The sequence below is a fragment of the Elephas maximus genome, chromosome 4, assembly GCF_024166365.1.
Source record: "Elephas maximus indicus isolate mEleMax1 chromosome 4, mEleMax1 primary haplotype, whole genome shotgun sequence".
In the NCBI taxonomy this organism is placed as follows: Eukaryota; Metazoa; Chordata; class Mammalia; order Proboscidea; family Elephantidae; genus Elephas; species Elephas maximus.
This window is the reverse complement of record NC_064822.1, coordinates 67,840,503-67,865,430: the sequence shown is the minus strand read 5'-3', so window position 1 is coordinate 67,865,430 and position 24,928 is coordinate 67,840,503. Positions and strand designations below refer to the sequence as shown.

Genomic DNA, 24,928 nt, shown 5'->3' with positions numbered 1-24,928 from the left:
TATCTACATTGATGAATGTGATGTGTGAGAGTTTCACCAACATAGGAGCCCTGGTGGCACAGTGGTTAAAGTGCTCAGCTACAAACTGAAAGGTCCTGCTCCATGGGAGAAAGAAGTAGCAGTCTGCTTCCGTAAAGGTTACAGCCTTGGGAAGCCTAGGGGGCAGTTCTACTCTGTCCTATATGGTTGCTATGAGTTGGAATCAACTTGACCAAAACGGGTTTGGATTTTTTTTTTTTTTTTTTTTTTTTTTTTTGGTGTGTGCTGGAGAGGAAAAGGAGCAACACAAACTCACGTAAACTGCAGGTGAGATTATAAATTTTCCCAAGCAGCTTGGAATATAGAAGCCTCATTGTCTTCTATGGCCTGTCCTTATAAGTGTCATCCCATCATTTTGGCCATAATCTATTGCTCACACAGATCAACCTTAACAGAATATGTTTGATTATTTTAAAAGGGTGTGAATATCAGGAGTTGGGAACAATTAAGGGCCATCTAGGAGAATGAATATAGGAGTCCAGCCTTTGGCCACCAATTACTTCTGCCCTTCCCACATGCAATATACATTCATCCCCTTCTGTGGCCCCCAAAAGTATCATCCTATTACATCATCAGCTCGAAGTTCAGGAGTTCATGAGATCCAGGTGTGGATGAGGCTCATAGGTGTCATTCCCTAAGTTTATACAAATAAATAAACAACAAGCATTTATTATTTCACACTATTTCTGAAGGACAGGAATCCTTAAACAGCTTTAGGGATGGATCTGGCTCAAGATCTCTTGTTGCTGTCAGGAAGTCTGCTGGGTTGTAGTCATCTGAAAGCTTGACTCTGGCTGGAGGGTCGGCTTCCAAGAAGGCTCACTCACATGGCTCCTGGCAAGAGGCCTCAGTTCCTTGTGACTTTCCTTAGGAGGCTTCCACTCCTCATCACACAGTCCCCTGCACAGGGTAGCTCATAACTTGGTAACTGCCTTCCCCCAGATCAAGTGATCTGGGAAAAAGGAAAGAGGCAGAATTCACACTTTCTTTTACTACCTTGCCTCAGAAGCAACATGCCATCATTTGTACTGCTGTTCTACTGGTCATACAGGTCAAACCTAATACCATGTGGGAGGAAATTATAGACAGAAACAAACACCAGAAGGTGAGGATTATTGGTGGAATCCTACAACCTGGTAACCACCGACTGATAAGCAAAGACAAAACTGCTTTTTATACTGAAAAATGTACAGGTCCATTTACAACAGGTAAGAAATGACCTGGAAAAAGGAAAGGCAAAGTAAGGAATAGGACTGGTGCTTTTATATCCTCATTTGTACTTTTTGACAGAGGTTGGCAAACTACAACCTACAGGCTAAAACCAACCTACCATCTGTTTTTGTAAATAAAGTTTTTTGGAACACAACCACACCATTTACTTATTGTCTATGACATCTTTAGCAAGGCAATGGCCGAGCTGAGGAGTCAAAACAGAGACTAACACACAAAGCTGAAAATATTTCCTATACAGCTTTTTCACAAAAAGTTTTTAATCCTTGAGTAAGGTATAAAGAGAAAAGGTCCAAAACTATGGAAATGGAAAAGGAGGTTTAGGCGTTCCAAGGATTTCTCAGGGTTAGATAATTGAAAGGATTCATGAAGCTCAACAGAACATACTCAGATAACGCTTTCAATGAATTAAAAAAAAAAAATATGATACACATGAGAAAGGGAATTTATGTAAGCGGTAGGGATCCAAGAGACATTCAGGAACAGGCTCCCAATGTCATTCTTAATTGCATGAAGACATGCTTCATTTTAAGATTGAACTGCTGATATCTGTGTGATAAAACATGATTTCAGGAGAGCTCCAGCAGTTTTCAGCAGTCTCTTATGCCCATCTAATCAGGTGGTGAAGACTGGGTATCTAACTAGCTGTCTCAGGTATAAGCTATCAATAAGTAGATTGTCCCCCTTTAAATAAAAAAAAAACAAAACACTATAAATTGGTTCGTTAGTTAGTTGGTTAGTCAGTTAGTCCACTGCCCTTTTATTGACCAAGAATAAGAGAACGATTTTAGGCATTCCTAAAGATAAGCAAAGAACTGCCCCAGTTCATATTGGTAAAATAACTCCATCCTTCTGGGGCATATTATGTGAGGTTGTAGATGTCACTGTGGAGGAGCTAAGAATTAAAATACTGGGAAAAATAGGATAGAATTACTTGTTGCAGAATATGTGATTTCAGTTCTCAGCTATCTTATCAAGATTCAAATGGCAGTGATTAATTTAATAAAAAAAGAAATAAAAGTTTCTTTTTTTTAGGGACACGTTGATGTTATGGATTGAATTGTGTCCCCAAAAAATATGTATTGTAAATTCTACCCTCCAGGTTCCTCCATGTTATGAAATGTTTCAGAGATTCATCATTGTTCTTTATCGATGCGTAGTATTCCATCGTGTGAATATACCATATTTATTTATTTAATCTGTTGATGGGCACCTTGGTTGCCTCCATCTTTTTGCTACTGTAAACAGTGCTGCAATGAACATGGGTGTGCATATATTTTTTTTTCATGCTTGTGGTTATAATCTCATTTGAGAATGGGTTTTCTTTGTTTTGGTAATGAAACAGGATTAGTGTAAGGTGTACCTTGAGTCGATCCCTTTTGAGATCTAAAAGATTAAACAAGCAAACCAGTGAGCGGAGATGGAGTAAGATAGATTCCAAGCGACATGGAGATTTCCAAGGAAATAAGGAAGCAGAAGCTGAAGAAACAGCAGCCTTTCTCCAGAGATGACAGAGAAAGACTTCCCCTGGAGCCAGCGTCCTGAATATGGACTTCTAACCTCCTAAATGTGAGAAAAAAAAAAAAAACACTTGTGGTATTTCTGTTATAAAGAGACTAGATAACTAAGACAATTGGTGTGGTAGGAAATACTCTAAGATGGTCCCTAAGATTCCAGCTTCCTGGTATAAATGCCCTCTACAACCTGCCCACCTTGAGTGAGGGTAGGACTTGTGAATAGGATGGAATGTAACTGCTGTGGTGTGATTAGGTTACATGGCAAAGGTGAGAAAATTTTTCAGATACAATTAAGTTGATTTTGAGTTAATCCAAAGGGAGGTAATACTGGGTGGGCCTGATATAAGCAGATGAACATTTTAAAAGAGAGTCTAGAGGTCAGAGATTAAAGAAATCAGAGACACTTTCCTTCTGGCTTAGAAGATGCAAGCAGCCATGATGTGAATTGCCTATGGACAGGGGTAGCCACTAGTTACTGAGGGCCTTTGACTAAAAAATAGAAGGAATTAAATTCTGCCAACAACCTGAATGAACCTGGACAAGAGTTACCACTGAGAATGTATTCTGTCTAAGACCTTGACTACAGCCTTGTGTGATCCTGAGCAAAGGACCCAGATTAGCTGTTCCCTGGTTCTGCCCAATGGAAGCTGTAATAACAAACATGCTGTTTTAAATCTCTAAATGTATGGTAATTTGTTATATAGCAAAACAAAATAGATACAGTTTTGATAACAGGATTAACTTAAGTATAAACTGACATGTGGCAATCATGTTTTGTTATTTTGCGTGTGTGTGTTTTCCACATTTTCTTACCTTTCTTCCCTTTGTTCTATGCCCAACACAGAGATATTTACTCAACTAGATACTTCCATGTACATTAGCCCATTTCAAAGAAGAGAAAAAAATAAAGTGCCTTTCCCCAGAGAATATATAAGAGATTTCATGTCACATAAAAAAAAAAAAAAAAAGCTGATAGAAAGCCCTGCCTATAAAAAAAATGCTCCCTCTCCCCTTACTGAAAACTATAAAAGATGAGAGGAAGCAGTCAAGTGGGCCTGGACTGAGTGCATCTAACATAAAGTGATCACGCTGCGAGAAAATTATTCTCCCTTGGATGACCAATATCGCCTTTCAAGTCAATACATTCTGTTTTCAGTGCCCTGAAGTGACATGGAAGTTGAAGAAACATCTCAGTAACTGGGAGGCGAGAGGAATTTTCTTTTTCCAGTGGAGATAATTTTTGGCATGAATTACTCTCTAAAAGTAGACATCTCCCATCATATTTAACACCTTCTGTTTCCCCCTCCTCTTGGAATTGTAATAAATGTCTGTGAGCTCTCAGATGCGGCTTGAGACACCTGAGAGAGTAATGACATCAAAGAGAACAATCTTTAACCTATACTTGGATGTGGCTAAATATAAACAGTGAGATTTCTCTTGCTGTTACAGAGAAAACCTGTATAAACAGCAAAACTAAACCAGAAAACACTGCCTCATGGGAGGAGGACAGGCAGATGGTACACTTGAGACATGGGACTTGATTTTCATTATATGCTTCTGTGCTATTGTTTTGGATTTTAGTTGAACTAAAAGTGTATTACTTTAAAAACACGTAAACAAAAAACCAAAAGATTTTTATATTCAGAAATTGTCATACATAATTTCTCTAGTCAGAGGTCAAGTATTTTAAAATCTGCATCCTTCATCACACAATTTATGTGCATTTTTCCTAAGCAAATCATGATATAAGAGCATGATGTGTTCAGTATTGTAGTCCTATTTATTGATACTTTAAGAAATAAAATCTAACAGGTTATTTTCTCTCCTTGTGTCATGGATTGAATTGTGTCCCCTCAAAATATCTGTCAACTTGGCTAGATTCTGATTCCCAGTACTGTATGATTGTCCACCACTTTGTCATCTGACGTGATTTCTCTAGGTGTTGTAAATCCTGTCACGGTGATGTTAGTGAGATGGATTAGTGGCAGTTATGTTGATGGGATCTACGAGATTAGATAGTGTCTTAAGCCAATCTCTTTTGAGAAATAAAGGAAAGAAGCTAGCAGAGAAGTGGGGATCTCACACTATCAAAAAAGTGGCACCAGGAGCAGAAAGCATCCTTTGGACCTGAGAATCCCGTGCTGAGATCCTCCCAGACCAAGGCAAGACTGAGGACAAGGACCTTCCTCCAGAACCAACAGAGAGAGAAATCCTTCCCCTGGAGCTGGTGCCCTGAATTCAGACTTCTAATCTAGGGGAATATGAGAGAATAAACTTCTCTTTGTTAAAGCCATCCACTTGTGGTATTTCTGTTATAGCAGCATTAGATGACTAAGACAACTTGATTCTCTATATATTGAGATCTATTATTAGATATTGATTGTTTTCATTTAAAACTATAAAGCAAATAAGGATGTCAATCCAAATTCTTTAAAACATTTGTGCCACAGTCTTAAAGAGGAATTGGCTTTTGGTGGCTGTTAGGTCAGAAAGATCCCAGCCAGGCCCCGGCATCAGACCTTATCATTATCTCCACCCTTTTTTTTGACTCTCTCAAGAACCATCAAAAGATAATTTGAGCTGCTCTCCAACAACAACAACAACAAAAGTGAATTATATAGTATTTGATGCAAGACTTTGAGGAAATTTTTTTTTTTTAATTTATTTGAAAACAAGACCTTCATTGCACATGTACATGACTCTCTTACTGATGGATAAGCATGAGGCAAGAAAGTTCTGGGGCACCTGGTCTACTTGGGCTCTCATTCCCCTTGCAAAATCTGGAAGCAATCATATTGGAAACACATATTTCAAAGTAATGACCAAAAACTTCAGTTGTTCTTCAGAATTTAGAGTATTGTGGAAAAGAGACAAAATTTGTTTTGCTCTGAATCTGGATAACACATGTGAGGAAACTGTCATCTAGCATGTAGCACTTGAACTTTCAGCTCTAAGCATACATATATATATATTCTTAAATATATATATATGTATGTATTTCCAGAAAGAGCTAACAAAAGGCATTAAAAATATTTTTACTTTTAGAAAGGTGAAGCCGGGCTTTTCCAATTTAGTATGCCAAATGAAACACTGAAATAATGTTGATACAGATTATTTGGTGTTGTAAACTTTCCTTAAATTTCTGCAGAGGTAATTTGCAAGAAAAGATGCGTGAAACTATGAAACTACAATACATTTAATATTAAACATATAAAATCTAAATATTCATAACATTCTTTATCTCAATGCTTAATAAATTCAAGTATAGGCACAGAAATTTAATCAATTTTAAAACACATGTATTCAAATATGTACAAATTGTATAAGACAGAATATTGAAAAATTTATAGACCTAAGAAGTAGATAATTAGTAACAATATAAAAAATAAAAGGTAAACCTGAACCCTCATTGCTCCCCGACCCCAAGAAATACTTAAATAAGCTGTTGCTTACAGATAAAACCATATGTCTTCTCACAATCTTCATCCAAAATAGTATCACTATTATATAATAAGCAGCTCTGTGGATTTAGAATTTGAACAAATGGATATCTGTAATGAAGACAAAAAATATTAGCATCTGGGAAAAGGTATGAAAACACTCAGGTGCAAAGATTTCAGATTAATGATAGAACTTTCAGAAGCATTTAAATGAGATACTAGCATACTGAATCATACTTTTTTTCCATTTAATAACCATAGTTTTCAGATTTCAGATTATATTGTTGCACAAACCTTAGTTACTCCCTCTAAAATAAATAGTATTGGGACTAGAGATTTTTGGCTATTGTTCTTCCCTTTGGTGTTAATCATTTTGATGCATAATATACTTTTATTTTGTTTAAAAAAATTCATTACCTTATTTAGTCTAGAGAAACAAATCAGAGCTTATAATTCACCATTGTATTATGTGGAAATTACATATTTATGAATAAAAATAACATTCAAAGTTTACAAACATACAGAAGATAAACCCAGAATATTTGAAACATTGGAAGTATGTTGAGAATTTTGGCTCCACCACAATAAAGAAAGGAAGGCATATTCTGCTGTATCTGGACTGCCGGGACTGCTGAGTCAGCGCTCAGGTGTATGTGAGGATGTGAGGATGTGTGCCTGTACGGGCACGTCTATCTATTTGCTCCAAGGAAAAATGGAAAAAAAAAGTCAAAAGTTATCTTATGGGCCCAGAACACTAAAGTTCATGTGACCTGAGCATGAACTTGAATTTTCTGGATTGGCCTGCAGTTGTATTCTGCTACACTATTCTCTTTCTGCAACCTCACGCCCTGGGCATGCGATTACTGCAGTGCTCCTGGGTGTTACCTGCACTGATGTGATCTAAGCATAAACTCAGGAAGAGTAGAAAAGGCAGCACCAGGCTGCCAGAAACTTACAGATCCCGGGAAGGAGCAGAGCCGTCCTCCCACAGCCACGCACCACGTTTTTCATTATAAGTGAGTCCAATCCAGTAATAAAGTCCACTGGAGATCCAAAACCTCTGTTTGGAAACAGTGACTAACACTGTAATCCTATTTGAATGTACTCTGGGAAGAGTGTGCTTTTAAGAATTTAATGTCAGACATCATACTCGGCCTATCAATCGCACAAACTGAAATCACTCTTGGCTTCTAATTTAGAAGGTTCAGCTCTGTGCCTCATATTTCTAATTTATCATGTACATTCAGTTATGCAGGAAAACTACCACAAAATCTGACTAAAGGTGTAAAGATTTTGTTATAAAAATATATAAAACATTCTCTATTCTGTGAGTTAGAGGTCTCGTGAACATCCCTGTACAGGGAATCCGAAACCCCAGCCTGAAAATCTGTAAAATCAACACTATCTCGAGGGATAAAGCTCCTGGGTATGACCTTCGCAGCCTCTATTCAGCTCAGTCTCTGCATACATCTAGGGCAATTTATGCCCTTTCTGTGCTGTTGTTAGCTGCTGTCAAGTTGGTTCCAATGAAACACTGCCCGGTCCTGGGTCACCTTCACAATCATTGTTAATCTTGAGCCCATTGTTGCAGCCACTGTGTCAATCCATCTCACTGAGGGTCTTCCTCTTTTTAGCTCACCCTCTACTTTACCAAGCATGATGCCCTTCTCCAGGGACCGGTTCCTCCTGATAACATGTCCAAAGTATGTGAGACCAAGTCTTGCCATCCTCGCTTCCACGGAGCACTCTGGCTGTACATCTTCCAAGACAGATTTCTTTGTTCTCTGACACACCATAAAAAAATATATTAAACATTCTTCACCAACAACATAATTCAAAAATGTCAGTTCTCCTTAGGTCTTCCTTATTCATTGTCCAGTATTCACATGCATATGAGACAATTGAAAATATTGTGGCATGGATCAGGTGCACCTTAGTCCTCAAAGTGACACCTGGGCTTTTCAACACTTCAAACAGGTCTTTTGCAACAGATATGCCAAATGCAATGTGTCTTTTGAGTTCTTGACTGCTGCTTCCATGGGTGTTGATTGTGGATCCAAATAAAATGAAATCCTTAACAATCTGAATATTTTCTCTGTTTATTATAATGTGTTTATTGGTCTAGTTGTGAGGATTTTTGGTTTCTTTATGTTGAGGTATAATCCATACCGAAAGCTGTGGTCTTTCATCTTCATCAGTAAGTTCTTCAAGTCCTCTTTGTTTTCAACTACGAAGTTTGTGTCACCTGTGTATAACAGGTTGTTAAAGAGTCTTACTCTAATCCTAGTGTTACATTCTTCTCCGTATATTCCACCTTCTCAGGTTATTTGCTCCACATACAGTTGGATAAGTATGGTGAAAGGATACAAACATAACACACACGTTTCCTGGCTTTAAGCCATGCTGTATCCCCTTTGCTCTGTTTGAACGGCTGCCTCTTGGTCTATGTGCAGGTTCCTCATGAGCACAAGTCAGTGTTCTAGAATTCCCATTCTTCATAATTTTATTCGCAATTTGTTATGATCCACATAGTCGAATACCTTTGCAGAGTCAAAAAAAAAAAAACCCACAGGTAAACATCTTTCTGGTATTCTCTGTTTTAAGACAAGATCCATCTGATATCAAGAATGATATTCCTCATCCCACATCTTCTTCTGAATTGGGCTTCAATTTCTGGAAGTTCTCTGTTGATGTACTGCTGAAACCGTTTTTGAGTGATCTTTGGCAAAAATTTAGTTGCATGTGATATTAATGATATTGTTAGACAATTTTTCCATTCTGTTGGATTGCTTTTCTTAGGAATGGGACCTTAGGGATTTTCTTAGGAACTGGTAATTTTTATGAGCATACCCTCTATATTGGCCCTCATTTTATTCCAGAAACATGACAGAAGCTACATAATTATAAAAGAATTTATAAATTCAATTGAAAGAACTAAATATGCCAAAGTCATTTAGTTGGATCTTTGAATGAAATGAGTTAAATAATGATCTAATTACTTTGAAGCCATCCAGAATATTCCTTTCACTTCATCTGGCAAATTGATTTTATTCCTAGATATAATTCTTTGAGAAATTTTATGTAAGTTTTATAGTGATTGCTTCAAAGTACAGAGCTAATAATCATTGTTCAAATATGACCACCCATTTACTCTCTGATTAAAGACTCAAAATTTTCAGCTTACTTAAATATTATGTTTTCTGGAACAAAGAAAATATGGAAACACAAGTACATACTAATTCATTTTTGCTTTCCAGCTGAAGAAGAGTGGAATTCTGAGAAGCACAGAAATCCCTACTTTCTGCCCAAGTTTTTTCTTCATTGGAAAAGAAGTAACAATTGCATTGGTACCCAATCCACTTTTCTTGGCAAGAGCCTAAGATAAAAAATAAAACATAATTGATGACATTGGAGATTACAAATATTTGTATTGCTGTTTATTCATTCAAAGATTATTTCCTATTTATATTTTTCTCTACTACTAGTCTTTGAGCATGCATGCATTACTACGTGCACTGTGGTGTGCTACGCTCAGGATTATACTTGTGAACAAGTCAAACATGATTGTTTTCCTCATGGAGATTATATTCTACAGATAGAGTAAGGCGCATAGTTACTAATCATTTGTCAATCATATTTCATGTTAATTTTGCTAAGTATACAAAGGAATTTAGGATAATAAAGGAACACATTGCAAGATATGAGATGGAGGGAGATTAGAAGAATCTGTTTGGAGGAAGTGACCCAAAGGTGAGCTCTGCAGTACAAATAGGAGTTAACCAGATCAAAGAGAGGTGATTTAAAAGGGGAAAGCATTTTATCATATTTTCTGAGTCAACAAAAATACCGTGCATTGAGGAGAATCTGACGTTTTGAATTTTCTTCAAAATGAAGATAAATAAAACAATTAATTTGAAGTCTGATAATAGAGTTTAGCAGTGGTAATGTCTTCAACATGCCTTATCCTCAGTAACAGAAGACATGACACATGGTAGTTAACTTGAATGTGAGCCAAATAAATGGTGATGAAATTGCATAAGAGATAAATTAAATGCCATGTGGTCACAGGAGAGATAATTTGGAGTGCATTGGGGGAAAATACATTCATCAGAAATTGTACTTTAAGCTGGCTCTTGCTGTGTAAGTAAATTTTGTAACTTCAGAAATCTGGGCACTAAGCTCTGAGGCATAAGCACTAATGGAAGTACAAGTATGTTAGAGGAAGCATTTTCTATAATGGCGATAGGAAAGTATGGGCAACGAGCAGACACAGGCAGGGAATTAGGATTAACTGTAATACTTACTGAAGTTTATTAGTAATTTGTTAGTACATAATGTGCATTCATAGAGGACAGAAATCTGTTATCCCATGCTAATATTATCTTTATGCCTGTAACATAAAAATGATGTGCTCTCAATATAATCTAATCATTCCTAGAATGAGACTGTTCTAAAATTAGGGAAGTAAACTTATATTACTATGTGTGATATACCATCATGCTCCTCTCTGGAAAAAAAAAAAACAAGAAATTTTCTATTTTAATATTCTACCAAAACTGAATATTTTCAAACACTGGAGCCTACCTCTCTGGGGTTCTATAGTGGATCCTGGAGAGGGTGTTGGCTGAGTACTTTCTGTGGCAAATGCAATAAGAAATTTATATAAGTACAGGATAAGTGTATTCATGATATAATATTACACACTAGCAAAATGCATTGTATATTATTATATTATTAAATAGTTTTATCATAGCATTGATCTTTACAAGATGCCTAGAAAAACTTACGATTTTTCAGTAAAATTCCCAAAGTAGCCATCAACGAAAGGCACACTACTGCCAAGGTTCCTGAAATCAGGCTCCATAAATTGTTCTGAAAAGCTGCAGAAAAAGAGAGAAAAGGCAAAGATTTAAAGAGGAAATGTGTAGTGGCTGTAGCTCTTAAATGCAAAACCAGTGAGAGAAAATCCAGAAGTGTCAGGATCCACACACAGATATACAGAGAAATATTTGAGTCTTTAGGTCTTTTATGTGCTAACACAATCAGCCTGCCAGTGAACAATTGGAAAAGGAAGACAGTCCATTTAAAACTTCAACCAATATCAACATTTGGGGGGGAGGTGGGGCGGTGGGGTACATTATTCCTCAGTGAGATTATCCACACATTTTCATCTCTACCAACTCTGTAAGTATATTTAGCATTAGTTTTTTTGTTTGTTTTTGTTTTTTAACTGGCAAAGAGGCTTAGAGATCTAGTGGAAAAAGTGATCAAGGGGCCCCAACTTCTGCTTTACGTGCTTACATTACAGGCATTTACTTTCATTCTCTCTGGAAAAATCACAAGGTAAATAGCTTGAGAAAATTGAGGGTCCAAGACCAACATCATTTTCTCAAGGTATCAAAGCTGGCAAGTGTGCAAGTCAGACATAAAATTCAATCCTGTCTAAGCCCAGTGTCTTTCATATAATCTATTCCATCATGGTCACTGACAATAATACTATTTGGTAGTAAGTCTTTCTGCTAATCTCAGTACAGATTCTGCCTTGAGAAATGTTTTGCTGCCCATAGCTATGAAGACGTAGTATAAGACAAAGAGACAGGAGCACTTTGGACCCGGGGATGAGAGATTCTAAAACCAATGCAAAGAGTAATTCTCTGGTGAGCTGAGTTCACTTCCTAGTACATTGAATTATGATATAGAAAGAACTTTTTTTTTTTTTTTTGCTGTTACCCAAAATTACTTGGTTATATGTTTTTTCCTGAAAAAATTCAACCTTAGTAGATTGTGCATGGACTTGAGCACACTCCTAAAGAGTAATGTTAGTGACAATAGTACAGTGTTTAAACCGTTAGTCTGGGAGAGATTTAGGAGTCGCAAGACAAGTGCTAAGAAAAAAATTAAACACTGTAAACACTGTATCATTTATAGCTAGCATTATCTTTTTATTCCTATGCTAGAATTATATTGATCATAATATAACCAGGTGAATTCATTTCTCATTCAGAATTAAGACCTCCCCATATTGGAACCTACTCTATTGAAAAAGCTTTCCAGGCTACTTATAAATTACAGAATGATGAATCAAGAAATTCGAATAAATGTTGAAGTTACTGACATAGGGAAGGCCTAAAAAATCCACTGTCCCTTATGCCTCTTTTTCTTAAAGCTCTGCCCTAAAATTAGCCATGTCCGTGGATTGCCTGTTTTGGGTCCCTTTATCTGTTGATTTTCTGACTGGAGGCACACGTACCTGCCATGAGAGATGATGTCCCAGGTGGATGCAGGGAAGGCCCGAGAGGTGGTTGTTGGGGAAGAGTGGTGCTCGATCACAGAGCTGGGCTGGAAGCAAAGGAATCCGAAAGCTGTGTGCGAACTAATTTAAAAGAAACAAATGTGTATTTACAGGATGTTCCTGAATCATCTATTGGTGAGCCACATATGTGCAGTACTGACCAAGAAGCAGTAAAACTACCAGCTTCTAAAATGTTCCGGATATCACAATACAGGAAATTCTCACTGTATTTTTGCAATAGAAACCCTTTGATTAGCAGAAAAGAAGATGAGAGGGAGTTTGTGTTTTGTTTTTACTTTTAGTGTTTCAACATCAAAGTCATCTTCAAAATATATTTGGAAAATATCCAAAAAATGGACAAACAAAAGTTAAATGTACTCACTGCAATAAAATTCTACATATAATTTTTCTATAATATATATACACATACAATATTCACTGCACAAAACACAGTTTAAATCTTTTTACTTATATTGACTCATATGTTTATAAAAATGACTCGATAAGGAAGACATTATAAGTATCCTATTTTACCAGTGAGAAAAATGAGGCCTAGAAGGGCTAAGTAGCTTGTCCAAGGTCACTTAAATTTAAAACTTAAGCAATCTTGCTCCAGGGCACATGAGCAATATATGAGAGAGATTTACTTCAAGGGACTAGCTCACACAATTGTGGGGTTCGAAAGTTCAAAACTCATAGGTCAGGTGACAGGCTGGAGACTTATGCTGGCTCACGGGATTGTAGGGCCTGGTAAGTCCAAAATCTATAGGTCAGGCACTGGGTGGAAACTTCCGCAGGCTTGCATCCCAAGATCTGTAGGTCAGGAGAGGGAAAATTACAGTTGAGAGAGAAAGAGGGAGAGAGTTCTGACAAGTATCTATTCATAGTCTGAAGGCAGACAATAACCTAAGACCACTTTCAACTGCTTGATTGATTACATTAGATTACATTACACAAGATTGTTACATTATATTACACTACGTTAAAGAACAGCAACTAGTATTTGGCCAAACCACTGGCAATCATAGCTTAGCCAAGCTGACACATACAATTAAACATCAGACCTCCCATTACTGTGATATGTACACGCACACACACATACACATCTGTGCCCTAAAGCTCCCTTACCTGATGTGATGGTTAAAGTTGTGTGTCAACTGGCTGGGCCATGATTCTCGGTGGTTTGGCAGTTATGATATAGTTCAACACCTATGTAATGATGTAATCACCTTCATGGTGAGATCTGCTATGAGCAGACAATGAGTTGAAAGGGAATTTCCTTGCAGGTGTGGTCTGCATTCAATATGTGTGAACTTGCTGGCAAGCTGGCTGACTTTTCCTCACCCTGAATCCTGCAGCTGCCTCCTGTTCTGTTCATCTGACCTCCAGTTCTTGGGACTTGAGCTAGCAACATACCTACCAATCTTGGGATTTGTCAGTGCCCACAGCCTGTGAGCCAGAAGCCTGTTGTCTGACCTGCAGATCTCAGCAGGAGAAGCCTCCAGCCTAACCCATGGACTTGGGACTTTCCAGTCTCTACAACCATGTGTACCATTTCTTTGATATAAATGTTTCTCTGTCTCTCTCTCTCTATATAAACAAACAAAAAAACTTATTGCCATCAAGTTGATTCTGTTTTTTCTATAGGACAGTGGGGTTACAGGACAGAGTAGAACTGCCCCGCAGAGTTTCCAAGGAGCACCTGGTGGATTCAAACTGAGAACCTTTTGGTTAGCAGCTGTAGCACTTACCCACTACACCACCAGGGCTCCATATATATGTATATGTATACATGCTTCACTGGTTTTGCTTCTGTAGAGACCCCAGCCTAAAACACCCGGCTTAAGTCCAAACTTCAGTGCTTCACTCACTTTGCCTTGTAATTTGCTTTCAACACCTTACTCGCCAATGTTCCAGTCCCTTAAGATCCTTTGAACATGACTGTAGCTGTTCTAATAAACCTTATTTTTACTAATATGTTAAGTATTGTAGTAGTTTATTGTGTTATCTCATTCAGATAATATTCTGTAATTTTCACTAACACTTTTATGTCTTCAAAAGAGAACTCTAGTGGGAATTTCAAATATAAGATAGATAGGTAGACTGCGTGTCTTGAGAGCAGGAACCTTGATCTATAATGTCTCTGGACATACAATATGTCGTTCATTCTCATATAAAAGCAAACTCCATCCAAAATAATTTCATGGGTTTTTTGCTGCCTTTTTTTTTTTTTTTAAGCATTATAATATTCCTAGGGAGTGCAAAATGTTAACATAATTGGCTGTTCACTGAAAGGTTGGAAGTTCAAGTCTGCCCAGATGCATCTTTGAAGAAAGTCCTGGCAATCTACTCCCAAAAATCAGACACTGAAAACCCTATGGAGTATAGTTTTACCCTGGTACACATAGGGTTGCCGTGAGTGAGAATCACTTTGGCCATAACTAACGAAAACTAAAAACCAAACTCATTGATGTCAAGTTGATTCTGACTCGTAGTGACCCAACAGGAAAAAGCAGAACTGCCCCATAGGTTTTCCAAGAAGCAGCTGGTGGATTCAAACTGCTGACCTTTTGGTTAACAGCCGTAACTCTTAAGCGCTTTGCCACTAGGGCTCCAACAATAAGCTGATTTGGTGTTTTTTTACTATTCCTATAGATGAACCTTTTTGTAAAGATGAGCTTTTCATCAAAAACAACAACAACAAAAAACAACTTGATTTCTCAGCTTCCATGAATTCAAAAATTTTCCATCTTTTTAATTTGTGTACATTGTGTTTATAAAGTTGCCTTTACTCAACCACCATAATTGTTAAAATCTAGATCCTCACTGAAAATGTGAATGTGAAATTTCCTTCATAGCTTTTATACAAATCCAGGTTGAAAGACATGATGTTTATAAAAATGATTCCTTACCTAATTTGAAATCTACCATCCTTTTTTTCTGAACATCTTATTGTGCTTTAGGTGAAATTTTACACAGCAAATTAGTTTCCCATTGAACAATTTATGCACAATTTTTTCCAATGTATTCTGGTCTCAGGCTAGAGGAGGCTGTGGTTCATGGGGGCCATTAGTCCTATAGACTATTTGCTTCCTTGAGCCTTTGGTTTCCTTCACCCTCCTTTGCTCCACATGGGAAGGGACCCATAGCTGTATCTTAGAAGATCACTCGCAAGCTTTAAGATCCCAGACACTACTCACCGAACAAGTATGTAGAACATTATCTTATAAACTATGTTAGGTCAATTGACCTAGTTGTCCCCCAGCACTACGGTCCTGAGCCTCAAGCCCAGTAACTTAGACCCACCAAGTGTTGGACGTATGTCTAAGAAGTTTCCATAACTGTGCCTTCTATGTGCTCTATTATGTGTATGAATATACATGCAGCACATACAAATATGTATATACAAATGCTTACAACTATACGTATATGTGCACAGACATGTACCCCCATACACCCTCCACACCTATGTAGCATACATATCTACCTATATAACCACTCACAAATTGTTGGTTGTCATTGCTGTTGTTGCAGAATTGTGTATGTTATAGCATCTACCATAGTTGTCCTTCACTCGTAGATATCTATCCCTCAGTGTCTTCATTTACCTTGGTCACATTGTGCTGACTTCTCCAATATTTTCTGTTGCCTTTACCAGAATTAACATGTGTCTACTATTTAGTGATTCTCCCTTTCTTCCCTCCCATCGCTGATAGCCATCAAAGAACACTGCTTTCTGTGCTTCAACTTACTCTTGAATTTTTATAAAGTGGTACCATGCAACATTTGCTCTTTTGTGATGGATTTATTTCACTCAGCATAATGCCCTCCAGATTCATCCACGTTAATTTTCACACGCTAGTCATTATTCTTTATTATTGCATGGTGTCTCATTGTATCTATATACGAGAAGATCTACCCTTTCCTGGTTTTAGTGTTGGACAACACCAAATCAGCAGAAACCTGCCTAATTTTGCTCATTTTTTGTCCGGTATGAAGATGTCTTAATTGGTATGAGCTTAAGATTTTGCCTACAGCTTTTGTATTTGCATGGAACAAATTTATGAGAATTGTGACAGAATAGACACAGAAAGGGATTATTCCTTGTCTTAGCCATCTAGTGCTGCCATAACAGAAATACCACAAGTGGATGGCTTTAGCAAAGAGAAAATTATTTCCTCACAGTAAAGTAGGCTAAAAGTCTAGATTCAAGGCATCAGCTCCAGGGGAAGGCTTTTTCTCTTTGTCAGCTCTGGAGAAAGGTCGTTGTCCTCAATCTTCCCCCGGTCAAGGAGATTCTCAGGCCCAGGGACTCCGTGTCCAAAGGACGCACTCTGCTCCAGGTGCTGCTTTCTAGGTGGTATGAGGTCCCCACTCTCTGCTTGTTTCCCTTTCCTTTTATCTCTTGAGAGATAAAAGGTGGTTCCGGCCACACGCCCAGGGAAACTCCCTTTACCTTGGATCAGGGAGTTAACCTGTGTAAGTGTGCTGCTACAATCCCACCCTAATCCTCTCAACATAAAATTTCAATCACGAAATGGAGGGCAACCATAAAATACTGAGAAACATGGCCTAACCAAGTTGATATACACAATTGGGGGGGGAGGGGAACATAATTGAATCCATGACATAACTATACTTTTACTACTATCAGGATCAGTTATTTTGAGGGAATTATTCTAGTTTTCCAGAACCATGCTTTGTGATATTGAAATCATTCATTCTTTTCTTAGTTCATTGACTCAGAAGTAAAAAAGTCAGCAAAGACATTTCCAATAGAATAACTCCAGCCTCAGGTTACAAGTATATACATACACACAAACACTTTCCACATATATATGTATAAACCCACCCACTGCTGTCGAGTCGGTTCCGACTCATTATGTATACATATTCAAAAACTATTTGCCATTGAGTCAGTTCTGACTTATCGTGCCCTCATGTGTATCAGATTAGAATTGCACACCCAGGATCTCTCCCTTTCTTTCTCTCTCTCTCAATCCCTGGTGATTCAGTGATTAAGTGCTTGGCTGCTAAATGAAAGGTTGCTGGTTCTAACCTGCCAGCTGTGCTCCAAAGGAAAAAGATGTGGCAGTCTGTTTCTGAAAAGATTTACAGTCTTGGAATCCCAATGAGACAACTCTACCCTGTCCTATAAGGTAACTATGAGTCAGAGTTTACTTGATGGCAACGGATTCGGTTTTACGTACACACACACACACACACACACACACACTCATATACACCTACATGTACACATTATGTATCTAAGGAGTCCTGGTGGCGCAGTGGTTAAAGTCATCAACTTCTAACTGAAATGGCAGCAGTTGGAAACCACCAGTGGCCCTGTGGAAGAAAGATGTGGCAGTCAGCTTTCATAGAGGGCCTTGAAAATCCTATGGGTTCACTGTGAGTTGGAATCGACTTGACAACCGTGGCATATTTATGTATATATGTTTTCATTGTTTTTATTTTTTATTTCTTCCTTTGATTCTTTGAAAACAGCAAACCAAGTTTGATTCCTTTTATAAATATGTTTTTGAAATATTATGTCCTTCCCAAAGATGCAAGATATCTCCCCTTAAGTGTCCTCCCCTCCTCTAGTGTCCACTGAAGGTCACCATACTCTCTTTCCTGAAATTTCCTACTTATCCAGTACCCTTGTTCAAGGCAAATGGCGAGTCCAATAACTACAACGTCATTCAAACCTGAGCAAACACCTGGGGAAAGGAAACTGAGGTCCACTTAACACATGTACAGTGACATCTGGTGTCTTTTCACTATCTGCTTATTTATAACAACATTTTTCAGAACATAGTAACAATGAATATTTCAATAGTGTCAAATGGGAAATTTATTTTGATCTTAGTGTTTAGAAAAGTTTTGCATTCTCAGAGTAAAAGAAAATTGTCTGCATTGGGCTGCAGTTTATTATCTCCTTTTAGGCTGGGGAAGGGATTTCGAGGTAAGAAAAAGCACTGTGACATGGTTAAGAGTCTTTGTATACCTGTCAGTAACAAACCTATTAGCAAACAATCATTTTTTATAGACAGTTCTTATCTACAAATTGTTTTCCATGTAATCCAACCCTTTGTTTATGATTGTTTATGGGAGAAAAAAAGGAATTTATGGGTCATGTTACCCTGGAAAATGTCATGCAAACCCTGTAAACATCTAAGTATGAAATGGAGATGTATTCCCCTCAATGATACCTATGAAAAAACTGACATATGGCACAAACACATACATATATGTTTAAAACCCATTACTGTCAAGTCCATTCTGACTCACAGCAACCCTATAGGACAGAGTAGAACTGCCTCACAGGGTTTCCAAGGAGCGCCTGGTGGATTCAAACTACTGACCTTTTGGTTAAGCAGCTGTAGCTCTTAACCACTACGCCACCAGGGTTTCCATATATATGTGTGTGTGTGTATATATATAAATATATATATATGTACGTATGCGTGTGTGTATATATTTATGTATGTGTGTGCTCAAAACACTAACTTTCAGGAAAGCGAGGTGAGAATGAGACTTCCCTATATAGTATGCCATACAAAGAACTAAAATGAGATTGATATATATTATTCCATATTAAGTCAAATTTATTTAAAATTTTAGAGGGAATTTACAGGAATGTATTTGTATGCATAAAACTACATAAAATTTAATATCAAAAACCCATACAATAATGTAAAAATATTCACAAAATTCTTTACCTTGATACATTATAATTTCAGGTATAGGCACAGACATTTTAACAATTTTAAAGCATGTGGCTTCAAATACATGTAAAGTGTATGAAAAGACATAAATGTCAACATTTTGCAGACCCCAGAAGTAGATAATTTGTATCTATGTAGGAAGTGGAGATACTAATTTTGTTAATCCTGGATCTGCATTACACCTCCCTGCTCCCCTTGCCCTGCCATGTCCCAAGAAACACTAAATAAGCTGTTGCTTACAGATATAAGGATTCTTTTCCCCACAGGGTTCATCTAAAACTCTTTCTTTGGACTATACACTATACAGTCCTTTGGGTTCAAAGCCTGAAACAATGAAAATCTGCAATGAAGAAGAAAATGTTGACACGTAAGAAAAGGAAACGAGAATATTTATGATACTGTTGTTTTTGATTAAACAATAGAATTTTTTAAGTATTTGAATGAGATATTAATATATTAAGGCATGCATTTATTATGTTTTTCATTTAATAGTCACAATTTTTATGATTTCAGAATACAAAGTTACATAAAAAGGAGTCATCTCCATAATCATAGGATTGAGGCCAGGGATCTTTTTTTTTGATTAGTTGTAATTTCTGTTGTCTTTAATGGTTTTGATGTATGATATATTTACTTACATTTTGTTTAAAGATGTATTGGCTAATCTAGTCTAGGAAGATAAATCAAAGTGAACAATTTGTCACTGCATGATGTTGCAAGTCCCATGTTTAGAAGTAACAGTGATGTTCAAAGTTTACATGAATATAGAAGATAAGCCCAGAATCCACTACTCATCTGTCCATTTGTCATACTGTGATGGCTTGCGTGTTGCTGTGATCCTGGAAGCTATGCACACGTATTTCAAATACCAGCAGGGTCACCCATGGTGAAGAGCTTCTAGACTAAGATAGAATATGAAGGAGGACCTGGAAATTTACTTCTGAAAAATTGGACAGTGAGAATCTTCTTAATAGCAGCGGAACATTGCCTGATATAGTGCTGGAAGATGAGACCTTCAGGTTGGAAGGCACTCAAAAATGAGATGGATTGACACATTGGCTGCATTGATGAGCTCAAGCATAACAATGATTATGAGCATGGCACAGGATCAGGCAGAGTTTTGTTCTGTTGTATACAGGGTCAATACGAGTCAGAACTGACTTGGTGGCACCTAACAACAAGAGTAACAACAAGACCAAGATACTTGAAACATGAGAGGATGCTGAGAATATTAGACTCCATCAAAATAAGAAATATACCACTTTTGTGGGCTTCCTCTATGTATGTGAGCTTGTGGGCATGTAAACACAAAAAGTCATATATTAAAAGTTCTTCATTGACATCAGGACACCAACTTTCATGTCACTTGAGCAAAGACTTGGATTTTCTGAGTTGGGCTAAAATCGTATTTAGTTGCACCATTCTCCTTTCAGTCATGTTGTGCCCTAGACAGTTTACCTTTCTTGTAGTGCTCCTAGGTGGTACCTGCACTGATGAGATCCACAAGAACACACAAGATCACAAAGAACAGACAATGTATCTGAGTACAGAAACTTATAGATCCGGGGAGGGAGCAGAGCTGTCCTCCCACAACCGGGTGCTGCTTGTTTCAATAAAAGAGATCCCAAGCCAGTAAAACTGTTGATGGTAGTTCAAAAAATCCTGCTTGGAAACAAGACAGACATAACAAGCTAACCTGAATCAACCCTGGGATTAATATGCATCAGACTTGGCCTATCAATCACGCAAATGAAATTCGTTTTTAACTTCTAATTTAGAAGGTGCAGTCGCAGGGCTCATATTTTTTTAAAAGACACATTCCTTTATGAAGAAAAAAACAATACCAAAAAATCTCACTTCACACTGGAGTGAAATATGCTATAAAGGGAGTCAGAGTTTTCATGGAACACTTTCTTCATAGAGGATCACCACTGAAGTTTGATTGAAAATCAAAAGTTATCTTAAGGAGTAAATATGGATATAATCTACTAAACCTATACTCCACACAGGTTCGGCACACCGTTACAGAAATTTCCACCTTTTCTTAAGAAGGGGGCAATTTTTATGATGCAGTTTTTCTTGTTACTTGCTGTTAAGTCAATTTTGACTACTGGCAACCGCATGTGTTACAGTGTAGAACCACTCCATAGAATTTTCTTGGCAGTAATCTTTTTTTTTTTTTACATGTATTTTTTTTAGTGATTTTTATTGTGCTTTAAGTGAAAGTTTAAAAATCAAGTCAGTCTCTCACATATAAACTTATATACACCTTATTACATACTCCCATTTACCCTCCCCCTAATAAGTCAGACCGCTCCCTCCTTCCAGTCTCTCCTTTCCTGAATGTTTTGCCAGTTTCTAACCCTCTCTACCCTCCCATCTCCCCTTTAGACAGGAGATGCCAACACAGTCTCAAGTGTCTACCTGATACAAGTAGCTCACTCCTCATCAGCATCTCTCTCTAACCCATTGTCCAGTCCCATCCAAGTCTGTTGAGCTGTCTTCAGGAGTGGTTCCTGTCCTGGGCCAACAGAAGGTTTGGGGACAATGACCACTGGGATTCTTCCAGTCTCAGCCAGACCATTAAGTCTGGTCTTTTTATGAGAATTTGGGGTGTGCATTCCACTGTTCTCCTGCTCCCTCAGGGGTTCTCTGTTGTGCTCCCTGTCAGGGCAGTCATCAGTTGTGGCCGGGCACCATCTACTTCTTCTGGTCTCAGGATGATGTACTTCTCTAGTTCATGGGGCGCTTTCTGTATCTTGGGCTCATAATTATCTTGTGACCTTGGTGTTCTTCATTCTCCTTTGATCCAGGCGGGTTGAGACCAATTGATGCATCTTAGATGGCTGTTTGTTAGCATTTAAGACCCCAGACACCACACTTCAAAGTGGGATGCAGAATGTTTTCTTAATAGAATTTATTTTGCCAATTGACTTAGATGTCCCCTGTAGCCATAGTCCCCAAAACCCCACCCTTGCTCCGCTGACCTTCGAAGCATTCAGTATATCCAGGAAACTTCTTTGCTTTTGGTCCATTCCAGTTGCGCTGACCTTCCCTGTATTGAGTGTTGTCCTTCCCTTCACCTTAAGTAGTTTTATCTACTATCTAATCAGTAAATAAACCTCTCCCATCCTCCCTCCCTCCTCCATCTCGTAACCACAAAAGAATGTGTTCTTCTCAGTTTAAACTATTTCTCAAGATCTTATAATAGTGCTCTTATACAATATATGTCCTTTTGCATCTGACTAATTTCACTCAGCATAATGCCTTCCAGGTTCCTGCATGTTATGAAATGTTTCACAGATTTGTCACCATTCTTTATCAATGCGTAATATTCCATTGGGTAAATATACCACAATTTATTTATCCATTCATCCATTTATGGACACTTTGGTTGCTTCCAGCTTTTTGCTATTGTAACCAGTGCTGCAATAAACATGGGTATGCATATATCCGTTTGTGTAAAGGCTCTTATTTCTCTAGGATATATTCTGAGGAGTGGGATTGCTGGGTTGTATGGTAGTTCTATTTCTAACTTTTTAAAGAAACGCCAAATAGATTTCCAAAGTGTTTGCACCAATTTACATTTCCACCAGTAGTGTATAAGAGTTCCAATCTCTCTGCAGCCTCTCCAACATTTATTGTTTTGTGTTTTTTGGATTAATGCCAGCCTTGTTGGTGTGAGATGGAATCTCATCATAGTTTTGATTTGCATCTATGGCTAATGATTGAGAGCATTTTCTCATGTATCTGTTAGCCGCCTGAATATCTTCTTTAGTGAAGTGTGTGTTCATATCCTTTGCCCAAATTTTAAATGGGTTGTTTGTCTTTTTGTGGTTCAGTTTTAACAGAATCATACAGATTTTAGAGATCAGGAGCCAGTCGGAGATGTCATAGCTGAAAATTTTTTCCCAATCTGTAGGTGGTCTTTTTACTCTTTCGGTGAAGTCTTTAGATAAGCATAGATGTTTGATTTTTAGGAGCTCCCAGTTATCTTATTTCTCTTCATCATTTTTGTAATGTTTTGTATTCTATTTATGCCTTATATTAGGGCTCCTAAGGCTGTCCCTATTTTTTCTTCCATGATCTTTATCTTTTTAGTCTTTATGTTTAGGTCTTTGATCCATTTGGAGTTAGTTTTCGTGCATGGTGTGAGTTATGGGTCCTGTTTCATTTTTTTGCAGATGGATATCCAGTTATGCCAGCACCATTTGTTAAAAAGACTATCTTTTCCCCAATTAACTGACACTGGGCCTTTGTCATATATCAGCTGCTCATACGTGGATGGATTTATATCTGGCTTCTCAATTCTGTTCCACTGGTCTATGTGCCTGTTGTTTTACCAGTACCAGGCTGTTTTGACTATTGTGGCTGTATAATAGGTTCTAAATTCAGGTACAATGAGACTTCCCACTTACTTCTTTTCAGTAATGCTTTACTTATGTGGGGCTTCTTTCCCTTCCATGTGAAGTTGGTGATTTGTTTCTCCATCAAATTAAAAAATGTCATTGGAATTTGGATCCGAAGTGCACTGTATATATAGATGGCTTTTGGTAGAATAGACATTTTTACTATGTTAAGTCTTCCTATCCATAAGCAAAATATGTTTTCCACTTATGTAGGTTCCTTTTAGTTTCTTGCACTAGTACTTTGTAGTTTTCTTTGTATAGGTCTTTTACATCCTTGGTAAGATTTATTCCGAAGTATTTTATCTTCTTGGGGACTACTGTGAATGGTATTGATTTGGTGATTTCCTCTTCGATGTTCTTTTTGTTGATGTAGAGGAATCCAAGTGATTTTTGTATGTTTATCTTGTAACCTGAAACTCTGCCAAACTCTTCCATTAGTTTCAGTAGTTTTCTGGAGGATTCCTTAGGGTTTTCTGTGTACAAAATCATGTCATCTGCAAATAGAAATAATTTTACTTCTTCCTTGCAATCGGATGCCCTTTATATCTTTGTCTATCCTAATTGCTCTGGCTAGGACCTCTAGCACAATGTTGAATAAGAGTGTTGATAAAGGGCATCCTTGTCTGGTTCTCATTCTCAAGGGAAATGCTTCCAGGCTCTCTCCATTTAGAAAGATGTTGGCTGTTGGCTTTGGCTTTGTATAAAAAAAAAAAAAAAAAAGTTTTTTTTTTTTTTTGTATGCATACCCTTTATTATGTTGAGGAATTTACCTTCAATTCTTATTTTGCTGAGAGTTTTTATCATGAATGGGTGTTGGACTTTGTCAAATGCCTTTTTTGCATCAATTGATAAGATCGTGTGGTTTTTGTCTTTTGTTTTATTTATATGGTGGATTACATTAATGGTTTTTCTCATACTGAACCAACCTTGCATACCTGGTATAAATCCCACTTGGTCGTGCTGGATTATTTTTTTGACACATTGTTGAATTCTATTAGCTAGAATTTTGTTGAGGATTTTTGCATCTATGTTCATGAGGGATATAGGTCTGTAATTTTCTTTTTTTGTGATGTCTTTACCTGGTTTTGGTATCAGGGATATGGTGGCTTCATAGAATGAGTTAGGCAGTATTCCGTCATTTTCTATGCTCTGAAATACCTTTAGTAGTAGTGGTGTTAACTCTTCTCTGAAAGTTTGGTAGAACTCTGCAGTAAAGCCGTCTGGGCCAGGGCTTTTTTTTTTTTATTGGGAGTTTTTTGATTACCTTTTCAAT

The 24,928-nt window shown here is 37.5% G+C and overlaps 2 protein-coding genes across 2 annotated transcripts in view; both read right to left on the bottom strand.

Moving 5' to 3' along the window:
• Window positions 1-953: 953 nt before the first annotated feature.
• LOC126076250 (natural killer cells antigen CD94-like) overlaps window positions 954-24,928 on the bottom strand; it is a 204,283-nt gene continuing 180,308 nt past the window's right edge. The window contains exon 7 of the mRNA XM_049884826.1: window positions 954-991. Within this exon, the coding sequence (XP_049740783.1) occupies window positions 954-991 (38 nt within the window). The remainder of the gene's footprint in view (window positions 992-24,928) is intronic.
• On the bottom strand, window positions 6,220-12,609 carry LOC126075175 (natural killer cells antigen CD94-like). The gene is made up of 6 exons (XM_049882461.1): window positions 12,477-12,609; window positions 11,014-11,106; window positions 10,811-10,861; window positions 9,463-9,602; window positions 7,183-7,286; window positions 6,220-6,337 (listed from the first exon to the last, which is right to left on the bottom strand). The coding sequence occupies exons 1-6, from the start codon at window positions 12,481-12,483 to the stop codon at window positions 6,220-6,222; spliced, it is 513 nt and encodes a 170-aa protein (XP_049738418.1). The 5' UTR covers window positions 12,484-12,609.

Excerpts from the sequence above, each read along its gene's own strand:
- LOC126075175 (XM_049882461.1), bottom strand. Across the intron at positions 10,862-11,013 it reads GGGAATTTTACTGAAAAATC|AAAGTACTCAGCCAACACCC; the intron begins GTAAGTTTTTCT and ends CATTTGCCACAG. Across the intron at positions 9,603-10,810 it reads CACTATAGAACCCCAGAGAG|GCTCTTGCCAAGAAAAGTGG; the intron begins GTAGGCTCCAGT and ends TTTTTATCTTAG.